The 13,753-nt window shown below is 39.0% G+C and overlaps 1 protein-coding gene across 7 annotated transcripts in view; it reads right to left on the reverse strand.

The window, feature by feature from the left end:
- Positions 1 to 13,753, reverse strand: part of SEMA6C (semaphorin 6C) — a 319,680-nt gene that overhangs the window by 43,189 nt on the left and 262,738 nt on the right. For all 7 annotated transcript variants that reach the window (XM_053704899.1, XM_053704904.1, XM_053704930.1 and 4 more), the window contains 6 exons: positions 12,453 to 12,584; positions 12,216 to 12,371; positions 5,798 to 5,971; positions 4,213 to 4,350; positions 2,639 to 2,716; positions 1,861 to 1,913 (listed from right to left, as the gene is read on the reverse strand). In XM_053704899.1, coding sequence (XP_053560874.1) covers positions 1,861 to 1,913; positions 2,639 to 2,716; positions 4,213 to 4,350; positions 5,798 to 5,971; positions 12,216 to 12,371; positions 12,453 to 12,584 — 731 coding nt within the window. The remainder of the gene's footprint in view (positions 1 to 1,860; positions 1,914 to 2,638; positions 2,717 to 4,212; positions 4,351 to 5,797; positions 5,972 to 12,215; positions 12,372 to 12,452; positions 12,585 to 13,753) is intronic.

The raw sequence follows: 13,753 nt of genomic DNA on the forward strand, positions 1-13,753 counted from the left end.
AGCTTCATGGGGTTTCATACTACTTATGCTATGTTTGAGTATTAAATACACCCAAGGAGTTGCATCTGGCTTCCTTAGCTTTTATACTTATGACTTCAAATGTTAATGTAGGAGGTTCAGTCTACTATATATTGTCAGGTATAGCTTATTGCCTGTTTTTCAGTTTTATCATATGGCTATCCAATATAACGTAACCAATGTCAATGAGGTGTAACTTAGGAGCAGGTAATACCTCTTCTTCTGCGTTATTTTAGGTAAGAGATGTAAATATGACTCCTGAGCAATCCTTTAAAGCCACTTAACCTCTCTGATCGCCACATTATCAATCTAATCTCTCCCCTTACTTACACAGAAATGGAGATCTTTAGTCATGGGGAAGTGGCCTCTATCAACAGGACTCATGCTGTAAACCTTTTATCAAGTGTAATGGGGGGAGTATACCATGGTACTTATACTTCTCTCATAGTTACCAGAGTCAGCAGATTGGTTTAATAGGGATATATTGCACATACGCAAATATGGTATAGGGATCTGCAGTCAGCTCTTAAGTAATTTCAAAACGCCATTTAGTTTATGAAGCCCATATACTTGTAATTTTGATCCTCCTTATTCACTCATGTCATAACAAGGATCTCCAGGCCCACAGTTATATCCCCTGTCCATAGCAAGCATATTTTCACTAATTAACCATTTTGTTTGCACAATAAGTATTAGCACCAAGTTTATTGTGTCCTTTTCACAGTTATCAGTTGTAGCATTCTACTAAATTTCTAAAAAAGAGGTTCTCATTTAAAGATCCAAAAGTGGTCTTTTATATTTGAAATAGCCCCCTATATATGGTTATATATCACTGGCTGAGGTCCAAGAGTGGCCTCTTTTACCATCTAGGGAGCATACAGAATATTAGGCATTGCACTTTCATAACATTATTTTGAATTTTCTTTTCAGGTATGCATTGTGTTTCTATTCAAACCTGTGTTATAATCTACCTGTTACTTATCATTGTGGTGTTTTGTTTATTATACTCTATGTATGCCTTATTCAGAACCTCAATAAAAATTTATAAAAAAAAAAAAAGGGACACTGAACCCAAATTTTTTATTTCGTGATTCAGACAGAGAATGCAATTTTAAGCAACTTTCTAATTTACTCCTATTATCAATTTTTCTTCGTTCTCTTCCGAGCTTTATTTGAAAAAGAAGGCATCTAAGCTATTTGTTTGGTTCAGAGCCTGGAAAGCACTTGTTCATTGGTGGATGAATTTATCCACCAATCAGCAAGAACAACCCAGGTTGTTCACCCAAAATGGGCCGGCATCTAAACTTACATTCTTGCATTTCAAATAAAGATACCAAGAGAATGAAGAAAATTTGATAATATGAGTAAATTAGAAAGTTGCTTAAAATTGCATGCTCTACCTGAATCACGAAAGAAAGTGTCCCTTTAAGCCTCTGCAGACTGCCGACATGTTTTATTTATCATCTATTGACTTGCATTTTAACCAATTAGTGCTGTGTTGTGCACAACCCACAGGCGTGAGCAAAATGTTATCTATATGGCTCACATGAACAAGCAGTTTCCTGTTGTGAAATGCTAATAAAAAAGCATGTGATTAAGAAGCTGTCTGTAACTCTGTATAGTGGCTTAGAAACAGGCAGAAATTTAGAGGTATAAATGTTATAAAGTATATTAATATATCAATGCTGATTGTGCAAAGCTGGGGAATGGATAGTAAAGGCATTATCTATCTTTTTCAACAATAACAATTTTGGTGTTGACTGTCCCTTTAAGAGCACCACGTTGATTGATGATTGGGGAGTTACAACAGCTGATCATCAGTTTCTGACACGCTGCACTCACCTTGACAGGCGCCCCAGTGCTTGGATTGCTCTACATCTTGCTCAAAGCCACCCCTACATGGTGAGAAACAAGACAAAAGTTAGATAAATAGTGAGCGTTACAAGACAGGATTCATGAAGCAAATAGTTACCTTTAGGTTACATGTACTATGAAATGTAAATATTGCCTAAATGACATAATATATTGTTGCTCTGTCCGATCCCCTTTTACAAATATTCAAAAATCTAAACTATTCTAGAATCCGAGCCTTTTCCGGTCCCAAGACGTTTGGATAAAGGGTTTTCTACCTGTACTGAAATATATTCATCAGCAGTGATGCAAACTGAGTAATTGATAACACAATAAATGCTCCTGAGAAAGCAGGGTATGAATAAGTGCACAAGACATATGTATGTATGCTCCGTGCACAGTAAATCTAGCGCTAAAACACTCATAGCTTTTACTAATATGTGTCTATTTTCCAATATCCTTCTATTCCAAATGAAATGCACTCATGGACATTTTCTAGTTTTAAGTTCTTTTAAGGATCATGCAATGTATAAAAAAGTGATGCTAAACTTTTACAGTTTCTCCTGAGTGCATTATTATTATATTATAAAATATTAATATTTTACATCTAAGTCATTTGAATAATTAGATCTTGAGGGATACGGTTAGTAATTCAACAGCAGTTCATTACAACCTACTGTAAAGTGGGGTCTGTTATAAGGGATACAGGCTTATATATCCCTAATGTAGTATGGCAAAGAAGGATAGAAAATGATTCACTGTAGTTTACCTTATATCACTCTTGTAGTTTGCACAGGATCCTGTCTTCAGCCATACACAGTATGGATCCCTAGATGCCATGCAGCTCCTATAGAAGTAAAGTGCATTTATCAGAAAACCGTATCAGTAAGAGAATCCCTGAGCTGTAACCACTGTGGTCCCTGATGGATGTATCCTGTCCTATCATTCTGCATTGGCAACCTTCCAGAGAGCTGTGGTTGGAGCCTGCAGTGTGTAGTTGGCATACTGTACAGCGCTTCTGTTTTCTCCTGGCTCTCCATCTAATGATCACACCACGTGCCACATAAAAGTGGTGTTATTACAATTTGCTGTTCCCTCTCTGCTGTTATGAAATTGGTGTGCAACCTGGGTCCTCTTCAGCGTGTGTAAAACGTTATGTTGCTGACTTTGTAGTGGAATATATAAGCCATCATGGTATTTACACATCAGGGGTCCGCATGTGAAGCCGTCTCTTTGAGGGACAAGCGGCAAATGAAAGAGTCTGCATGAATCATAAGCTGCTTTAGTTCTCAAGATTCATACATGTGATGCCAGTTTTAATACGATTATTGATGAGTGGGTTAATGTCCCCCTAGAACAGGCTTTTGTTCTGTAAACCAATAGCAACAACTGGCTGCGAAACAAACGCTGTATCACTAAGCAGAATTACAACAGGCCATTAAATTGCATTTATCTGAAAATATCCGATACTAAGATTGCACAGTAGGTTATTAAAAGAAGAAGTTAAAGGAGAATAAATGTCATAGTTAACAGTTTCATTTCAATATTGTTTTAAACAACACTGGTTTTTATTCCATTAAAATTGATCTATTTTACAGCTTTTAAATCTCATGCATATTAAAACTTTTACAGATCACACAATTAAAAGATAGTTTGCTTTCAAATCCTATATATAAATTTTTGAGCTCTGCTTTAATAACATGTTTGTGAGTCACACCAATGGGCATTCATGAACACAAAAGCCACATGAGGGAGGTGCTCAGAATATAGAAATGACTATGGAGTATTCATGTTGAATTATAATGCAGGAGTGCTGACTTGATTGAGTTTAGGCGAACAACTTAGTTCCCATAAAATGTATTGCCATTTGAGCATGGCATAAAAGGGCAATACAATTGAATAAGGATAATTAGACTGTTACTGTTAAACACCTGCTTCTGTTCCTTTTACTTCATTTGCTCATTAATGTAACTGTAATTTTATCTATAATAAATAGCTATAATTGTTATCAGTCTATGTTTAAGTAGAATATCAGATACAATTTACATTACGACTACGTTTTATAAAAAAAAGTTACCTTCCCTATGTATGTTGTGATTAACACTATATTATAGCAGTCTGGCTTCTTTCCCACAGCTTCATGAAGAAATAATGTTTGACAATAATGTTCTCTATATTTAAAACTTTGTTCCTATGCCAGGCATGAAAAATGATGATTGTTTTCTAGTGGCTAATAGAGAGGCAATGTAATAGGCCAGTAATTACTTTATGCGTATAATGCAGCTAGTCTTAGCTTTGATATAGCTTTGCTCAGACTGTCAAATCTCAAAATGTTGTACGTACCTTCTACATGTTCCAAATGATTCGCATCGGCTGATAGGTACGCGAATAATGCAGCTTGAGAAGGCAACAAGTAGAGCATGGTTTTCAAGGTCCAGTTGCAATCCCAAAATCCTCCTGTCCTCTTTTTTCACACTGCACCTACATTATATGACCATGTTAGACCATGAAGCATTTACATTTTGTCTTTCCCAGCTGCCCCAGAAACTACAAAACATGTGGTTGAATTCACTTTCTCTGACATTTGTTTTTTGTTAAGCATGTGGGTTCTCCATTCATTGGACATAAATGTCTTCAATTTCTGCCCTGATTGGCTGCGAAATGCTCTGGGCATACACTATACACTTAACTGGGAAAAGTACCCATGAGAGATGGCTGCATAGTGCATAGCACATGCGGAGAGCACTGGTCACCAACCGAGAGCAGCAGAACAGCGAATCTAACAATTAAGTGCTTGAACTCCTCCCCTATGCATCCACAAGTAACAAACAGTTATAAGAATACAAGGAGTCAATATTTAGTCTTGTTGGCGTCCAAAATAAATATAGCGAATATACTACTGATGAAATCATTTTGGTTTGTAATGGTTCCACATGCAATTTCTCATAACAATTATTTTAACAGTAACATTCTCCTCTAGCCTTGATTGGAAACACTTAGTGAAACGCATAAAGAAACTTGTAAAATGTCACGATGTTAAAGCCGATAAACTAGACTTTTTTTCCTCAATCTGGAATTTTATTGGAATGGGGTTTCTTAGGAGGAAGATTTAGAGCAACCTCACTACTGGTGCACACCTTTAACAAGTCCTTCATTGTTTGTTTGTTTTTATCTCTTCTTTATTTTTTCTCTATCCATAGATAATTCTGTCAGAAAACCAATTTGTGCACTTCTCCCTCTGAGTTACTCCTTTTTGTTATTACTTTTGGAATATATAAGCGGTTACTTATCACTATTAAAGTGATGGTAAACTTTCCACTTTTTCAGGTCCATAATGTTAGCGATATTTAGATGGACTTTAATTGACTACTTTAATGTAGATGTGCTTTAAAAAGCTTTTTAATCTATCTGTGCCATTATAATGCCGCATACTCCCGCTGCCCACTTCAAAAGTAATATTTTTTGCGAGCTAATGGTTTGAACTGTTTTCCATCAGCGCTCTAGGTACAATAGAAGTGCCATATGGATAGAGCGCTGATTGGAGAACAATTCAAACCGTTCACTCACAAAAATTATTACTTTTAAAGTGGGCGGCGGAAGCATGCGGTATTAGGATGGCACCGCTAGATTAAAAAGTAGCTACAGGAGCGCCTCTTTAAAGATCAATTAAAGTCCATCTAAAATGTCGCTAACATTCAGGATCTGATTATAAAACATGGAAAGTTTACCATCACTTTAATTTTCTCCTTATTTCCCCCCCTTCCATTTATATTACACTGTTTTTAAGAGTATAATTTCCACGCTATTGTGTGATTGAAAGTTTATACCTTGTTAATTATTATCCTTAACAATCCCCAATTATTTTAACAGTATAGATAGAAAAATAAAACTCATACCAAAACATATGGTATATGAGTATCTTACTTACTTGGCAGGATTGTAAACATTTATCTCTTCCAGAAGAAGGGTCCCCACTGTTGAATTCTCAGTAGTACTAGAGAGGACCTTTAACACTTTCCCATCTTCCGATCCCAGAAATAAGACAGTGTAATTCCCATGGGGGCCTGCAGCTGTGTCTGCAGCTATTTGCGTCAACTTAAACCTGATAAATAATTAAAATGTGTGAAAAACAGGATGCTGGCTGCATCTTCTTAAAACACCAATTCTTATTTTAGATGGAACTCCTAGGGATGTCAGCAGTAAAAATGCTAGTTTCTAAATTACTTTAAACATTAAGCTATGTATACAAAAATAAAAACATAATTTATGCTTACCTGATAAATTTATTTCTCTTGTAGTGTATCCAGTCCACGGATCATCCATTACTTATGGGATATTAACTCCTCCCCAACAGGAAGTGCAAGAGGATTCACCCAGCAGAGCTGCTATATAGCTCCTCCCCTAACTGCCATTACCAGTCATTCGACCGAAAACATGCAGAGAAAGGAAAACCATAGGGTACAGTGGTGACTGTAGTTTAATGGAAAAATTACCTGCCTTAAAGTGACAGGGCGGGCCGTGGACTGGATACACTACAAGAGAAATAAATTTATCAGGTAAGCATAAATTATGTTTTCTCTTGTTAAGTGTATCCAGTCCACGGATCATCCATTACTTATGGGATACCAATACCAAAGCTAAAGTACACGGATGACGGGAGGGACAGGCAGGCTCTTTATACGGAAGGAACCACTGCCTGAAGAACCTTTCTCCCAAAAACAGCCTCCGAAGAAGCAAAAGTGTCAAATTTGTAAAATTTGGAAAAAGTATGAAGAGAAGACCAAGTTGCAGCCTTGCAAATCTGTTCAACAGAAGCCTCATTCTTAAAGGCCCAAGTGGAAGCCACAGCTCTAGTAGAATGTGCTGTAATTCTTTCAGGAGGCTGCTGTCCAGCAGTCTCATAGGCTAACCGTATTATGCTACGAAGCCAAAAGGAGAGAGAGGTAGCCAAAGCTTTTTGACCTCTCCTCTGACCAGAATAAACGACAAACAGGGAAGACGTTTGTCGAAAATCCTTAGTTGCCTGTAGATAAAATTTCAGGGCACGGACTACATCTAGATTGTGTAGCAGACGTTCCTTTTTCGAAGAAGGATTAGGACACAAAGATGTAACCACAATCTCTTGATTGATATTCCTGTTAGTGACCACCTTAGGTAGGAACCCAGGTTTAGTACGCAGAACTACCTTGTCTGAATAAAAAATCAGATAAGGAGAATCACAATGTAAGGCAGATAACTCAGAGACTCTTCGAGCCGAGGAAATCGCCATTAAAAACAGAACTTTCCAAGATAACAACTTGATATCAATGGAATGAAGAGGTTCAAACGGAACCCCCTGTAAAACATTAAGAACTAAGTTCAAACTCCATGGTGGAGCAACAGTTTTAAACACAGGCTTGATCCTAGCTAAAGCCTGACAAAAAGCTTGAACGTCCGGAACTTCTGACAGACGTTTGTGTAAAAGAATGGACAGAGCTGAAATCTGTCCCTTTAAGGAACTAGCGGATAAACCCTTTTCTAAACCTTCTTGTAGAAAAGACAATATCCTCGGAATCCTAACCTTACTCCATGAGTAACTCTTGGATTCGCACCAATATAAGTATTTGCGCCATATCTTATGGTAAATCTTTCTGGTAACAGGCTTCCTAGCCTGTATTAAGGTATCAATAACTGACTCAGAAAAACCACGTTTTGATAAAATCAAGCGTTCAATTTCCAAGCAGTCAGCTTCAGAGAAATTAGATTTTGATGTTTGAAGGGACCCTGGATCAGAAGGTCCTGTTTCAGAGGTAGCGACCAAGGTGGACAGGATGACATGTCCACTAGATCTGCATACCAAGTCCTGCGTGGCCATGCAGGCGTTATTAGAATCACTGATGCTCTCTCCTGTTTGATTCTGGCAATCAATCGAGGAAGCATCGGGAAGGGTGGAAACACATAAGCCATCCCGAAGGTCCAAGGTGCTGTCAAAGCATCTATCAGAACCGCTCCCAGATCCCTGGATCTGGACCCGTAATGAGGAAGCTTGGCGTTCTGTCGAGACGCCATGAGATCTATCTCTGGTTTGCCCCAACGTCGAAGTATTTGGGCAAAGACCTCCGGATGAAGTTCCCACTCCCCCGGATGAAAAGTCTGACGACTTAAGAAATCCGCCTCCCAGTTCTCCACTCCCGGGATGTGGATTGCTGACAGGTGGCAAGAGTGAGACTCTGCCCAGCGAATTATCTTTGATACTTCCATCATTGCTAGGGAGCTTCTTGTCCCTCCCTGATGGTTGATGTAAGCTACAGTCGTGATGTTGTCCGACTGAAACCTGATGAACCCCCGAGTTGTTAACTGGGGCCAAGCCAGAAGGGCATTGAGAACTGCTCTCAATTCCAGAATGTTTATTGGTAGGAGACTCTCCTCCTGATTCCATTGTCCCTGAGCCTTCAGAGAATTCCAGACAGCGCCCCAACCTAGTAGGCTGGTGTCTGTTGTTACAATTGTCCAGTCCGGCCTGCTGAATGGCATCCCCCTGGACAGATGTGGCCGAGAAAGCCACCATAGAAGAGAATTTCTGGTCTCTTGATCCAGATTCAGAGTAGGGGACAAGTCTGAGTAATCCCCATTCCACTGACTTAGCATGCACAATTGCAGCGGTCTGAGATGTAGACGTGCAAAGGGTACTATGTCCATTGCTGCTACCATTAAGCCGATCACCTCCATGCATTGAGCTACTGACGGGTGTTGAATGGAATGAAGGACACGGCATGCATTTTGAAGCTTTGTTAACCTGTCTTCTGTCAGGTAAATCTTCATTTCTACAGAATCTATAAGAGTCCCCAAGAAGGGAACTCTTGTGAGTGGAAAGAGAGAACTCTTCTTTTCGTTCACCTTCCATCCATGCGACCTTAGAAATGCCAGTACTAACTCTGTATGAGACTTGGCAGTTTGAAAGCTTGAAGCTTGTATCAGAATGTCGTCTAGGTACGGAGCTACCGCAATTCCTCGCGGTCTTAGTACCGCCAGAAGAGCACACAGAACCTTTGTGAAGATTCTCGGAGCCGTAGCCAATCCGAATGGAAGAGCTACAAACTGGTAATGCCTGTCTAGAAAGGCAAACCTTAGATACCGGTAATGATCTTTGTGAATCGGTATGTGAAGGTAAGCATCCTTTAAATCCACTGTGGTCATGTACTGACCCTTTTGGATCATGGGTAAAATTGTCCGAATAGTTTCCATTTTGAACGATGGAACTCTTAGGAATTTGTTTAGGATCTTTAAATCCAAGATTGGCCTGAAAGTTCCCTCTTTTTTGGGAACCACAAACAGATTTGAGTAAAACCCTTGTCCTTGTTCCGACCGCGGAACCGGATGGATCACTCCCATTAATAAAAGATCTTGTACGCAGCGTAGAAACGCCTCTTTCTTTATTTGGTTTGTTGACAACCTTGACAGATGAAATCTCCCTCTTGGGGGAGAGAATTTGAAGTCTAGAAGGTATCCCTGAGATATGATCTCTAACGCCCAGGGATCCTGGACATCTCTTGCCCAAGCCTGGGCGAAGAGAGAAAGTCTGCCTCCCACTAGATCCGTTCCCGGATCGGGGGCCCTCGATTCATGCTGTCTTAGGGGCAGCAGCAGGTTTCCTGGCCTGCTTGCCCTTGTTCCAGGACTGGTTAGGTCTCCAGCCTTGTCTGTAGCGAGCAACAGCTCCTTCCTGTTTTGGTGCAGAGGAAGTTGATGCTGCTCCTGCTTTGAAATTACGAAAGGAATGAAAATTAGACTGTCTAGCCTTAGGTTTGGCTCTGTCTTGAGGCAGGGCATGGCCTTTACCTCCTGTAATGTCAGCGATAATTTCTTTCAACCCGGGCCCGAATAAGGTCTGCCCTTTGAAAGGTATATTAAGCAATTTAGATTTAGAAGTAACGTCAGCTGACCAGGATTTTAGCCACAGTGCTCTGCGTGCCTGAATGGCGAATCCGGAATTCTTAGCCGTAAGTTTAGTTAAATGTACTACGGCATCTGAAATAAATGAGTTAGCTAACTTAAGGGCTTTAAGCTTGTGTGTAATCTCATCTAATGGAGCTGATTCAAGTGTCTCTTCCAGAGACTCAAACCAAAATGCTGCTGCAGCCGTGACAGGCGCAATGCATGCAAGAGGTTGCAATATAAAACCTTGTTGAACAAACATTTTCTTAAGGTAACCCTCTAACTTTTTATCCATTGGATCTGAAAAGGCACAGCTATCCTCCACCGGGATAGTGGTACGCTTAGCTAAAGTAGAAACTGCTCCCTCCACCTTAGGGACCGTTTGCCATAAGTCCCGTGTGGTGGCGTCTATTGGAAACATCTTTCTAAATATCGGAGGGGGTGAGAACGGCACACCGGGTCTATCCCACTCCTTAGTAACAATTTCAGTAAGTCTCTTAGGTATAGGAAAAACGTCAGTACTCGCCGGTACCGCAAAATATTTATCCAACCTACACATTTTCTCTGGTATTGCAACTGTGTTACAATCATTCAGAGCCGCTAACACCTCCCCTAGTAATACACGGAGGTTTTCCAGCTTAAATTTAAAATTTGAAATATCTGAATCCAGTTTGTTTGGATCAGAACCGTCACCCGCAGAATGAAGCTCTCCGTCCTCATGTTCTGCAAATTGTGACGCAGTGTCTGACATGGCCCTAATATTATCAGCGCACTCTGTTCTCACCCCAGAGTGATCACGCTTACCTCTTAGTTCTGGTAATTTAGCCAAAACTTCAGTCATAACAGTAGCCATATCCTGTAATGTGATTTGTAATGGCCGCCCAGATGTACTCGGCGCTACAATATCACGCACCTCCCAAGCGGGAGATGCAGGTACTGACACGTGAGGCGAGTTAGTCGGCATAACTCTCCCCTCGTTGTTTGGTGAAATATGTTCAATTTGTACAGATTGACTTTTATTTAAAGTAGCATCAATACAGTTAGTACATAAATTTCTATTGGGCTCCACTTTGGCTTTAGCACATATAGCACAGATATCTTCCTCTGAATCAGACATGTTTAACACACTAGCAAATAAACTAGCAACTTGGAAATACTTTTCAAGTAATTTACTATAATATGAAAACGTACTGTGCCTATAAGAAGCACAGAAAAAGTTATGACAGTTGAAAATTAATAAACTGAAAAGTTATAGCATCAAATCTTTGTAAAAAACACAATTTTAGCAAAGGATTGCTCCCATTAGCAAAGGATAACTAACCCTGATAGCAGAAAAAAAAAAAAAAAAAAAAAAAAAAAAAATACAGAAATAAACGTTTTTTTTTTTTATCACAGTCAACTACAATCTCACAGCTCTGCTGTGAGTGATTACCTCCCTCAAAACAAGTTTTGAAGACCCCTGAGTTCTGTAGAGATGAACCGGATCATGCAGGGAAGACAATAAACTTCTGACTGAATTTTTTGATGCGTAGCAAAAGCACCAAAAAAGGTCCCTCCCCCTCACACATAACAGTGAGAGAGATCAGTAAACTGTCATAAATTAAATAAAACGACTGCCAAGTGGAAAAAAATAGTGCCCAAAACATTTTTTCACCCAGTACCTCAGAAAATTAAACGATTTTACATGCCAGCAAAAAACGTTTAACATTAATAAATTGAGTGTTATTAAAAAGCCTGTTGCTAGTCCCTGCAAATTAGGCTAAAGTTTTATGCATACAGTATAATTCCAGTGAAGTGCCATTCCCCAGAATACTGAAGTGCAAAATATACATACATGACAGCCTGATACCAGTTGCTGCTACTGCATTTAAGGCTGAGTTTACATTATATCGGTATGGCAGAATTTTCTCATCAATTCCATTGTCAGAAAATAATAAGCTGCTACATACCTCTTTGCAGATTAATCTGCCCGCTGTCCCCTGATCTGAAGTTTACCTCTCCTCAGATGGCCGAGAAACAGCAATATGATCTTAACTACTCCGGCTAAAATCATAGAAAAACTCAGGTAGATTCTTCTTCAAATTCTACCAGAGAAGGAATAACACACTCCGGTGCTATTATAAAATAACAAACTTTTGATTGAAGGTATGAAACTAAGTATAATCACCACAGTCCTCTCACACATCCTATCTATTCGTTGGGTGCAAGAGAATGACTGGTAATGGCAGTTAGGGGAGGAGCTATATAGCAGCTCTGCTGGGTGAATCCTCTTGCACTTCCTGTTGGGGAGGAGTTAATATCCCATAAGTAATGGATGATCCGTGGACTGGATACACTTAACAAGAGAAATATAGAATTGGTTTACTACAGACTCTACAAACACATATTGCGAATAACAGTTGATGCTCATACGTTGTCCTTCATTTCTTTACCTGCTTGTGGTCTTTGTAAACCAAGGAGTCTCTGTGACAGATGGCACCGCCTCGTCTAGCAGCGGGTATGATTTGATGAACAGCAGCATATCATCTGGAAACTCATTTGATGTCTTGTAGGATGAAGCTTGCCCGAAACCTGCGCAAGAACCAGGCCTGGGGAAGACACACAGTTTAGAGATGCATCTCCCACTTGCATCTCTTTAGTTTGCTAATTATAGTACTAGGTCAATTTACCTTGGTGTTGGGACCTTTTCTTCTGGTATTGGTGTCCAGGCAGATTCTGTGGTCTTCTGCTCTTTAAATTTCCCATTGAAGACCCTTTCAATTTCATCCATATAAAAAGAGCAGACTCCGGAGCCTGTAATACTGCAAACGAACAAGACAATAAACTCGGTGCTCTTTATCATCTACCACTAAATGGATTTCTTTTAGAGTGTGTAGGTAGTTTTAAAGTGATAGTAAACACCAAAAATGTTATTGTTTAAATAGATAATCCTTTATTTACCATTCCCCAGTTTTGCATAATCAACACTGTTATATTAATATACTTTTTACCTCTGAAATTACCTTGTATCTAAAGCTTCTGCAGACTGCCTTCTTATCTTAGATCTTTAAACAGACTTGCATTTCAGTCAATTAGTGCTCATGCACTCAACGTGCATGAGCACAATGTTATTTATATGAAACACATGAACTAACGCCCTCTAGCTGTGAAAAACTGTCAAATGCATTCAGATAAGAGGCGGCCTTCAAGGGCTTAGAAATAAGCATATGAGCCTACCTAGGTTTAGCTTTCAACTAAAAATAACAAGAGAACAAAGCATATTTGATGATAAAAGTGAATTTAAGTTGTTTAAAATTATATGCCCTATCTGAATCATGAAAGTTTAATTTGGACTTTACTATCCCTTTAATTTCTCAATCAGTGCTTGAGTTATTGACTGAACACATGAGACAACTCCTAGGCTTATGATTAAATGATTATGGGCATAAAACCTACAGTAACACTAAAATATCTTATGAAGCAGGATGTGAGAAAAGACCACAGACAATAATAAGGACAAATCCCACAACTCTATCAGTGAACAGTAACAAACTGTAATATAAACTAAAAGAAAATCTTCTGAGATGCAAAAAATAATTTATTTTTTTTAAAAATAATTTAATATTCCTTTTAAGTTTCACAAATCCATGATTTCTTATATAGATCCAGAAATAAGCTTCACTTGGTCACCAAAAAGGGGTTGCAAACTATTGTCACGCACTGTGTTGTAGCTCTCTATGGGAGTCACAGGGTTTAACAGGACTTAACGAATAAGCGTTGGATTTTTAAAGGGACATTCTGCTGTAAATTTCTTCCCCTATAATGTGTTTCCAATGACTAATTTTACTTGCTGAATTATATAAAATTGTATGAATAAATATAATTACTGCTGCATCCTTTGTAAATAGGAGACAATAGCAGTAGTTAAACTCCCAGTGGTAGGTGAGAGATTCCCATATCTGAAATAGTTGGTTTTGCTCACTGAATATCA

The sequence above is a fragment of the Bombina bombina genome, chromosome 1 (genome assembly GCF_027579735.1).
Source record: "Bombina bombina isolate aBomBom1 chromosome 1, aBomBom1.pri, whole genome shotgun sequence".
Taxonomy (NCBI): Eukaryota; Metazoa; Chordata; class Amphibia; order Anura; family Bombinatoridae; genus Bombina; species Bombina bombina.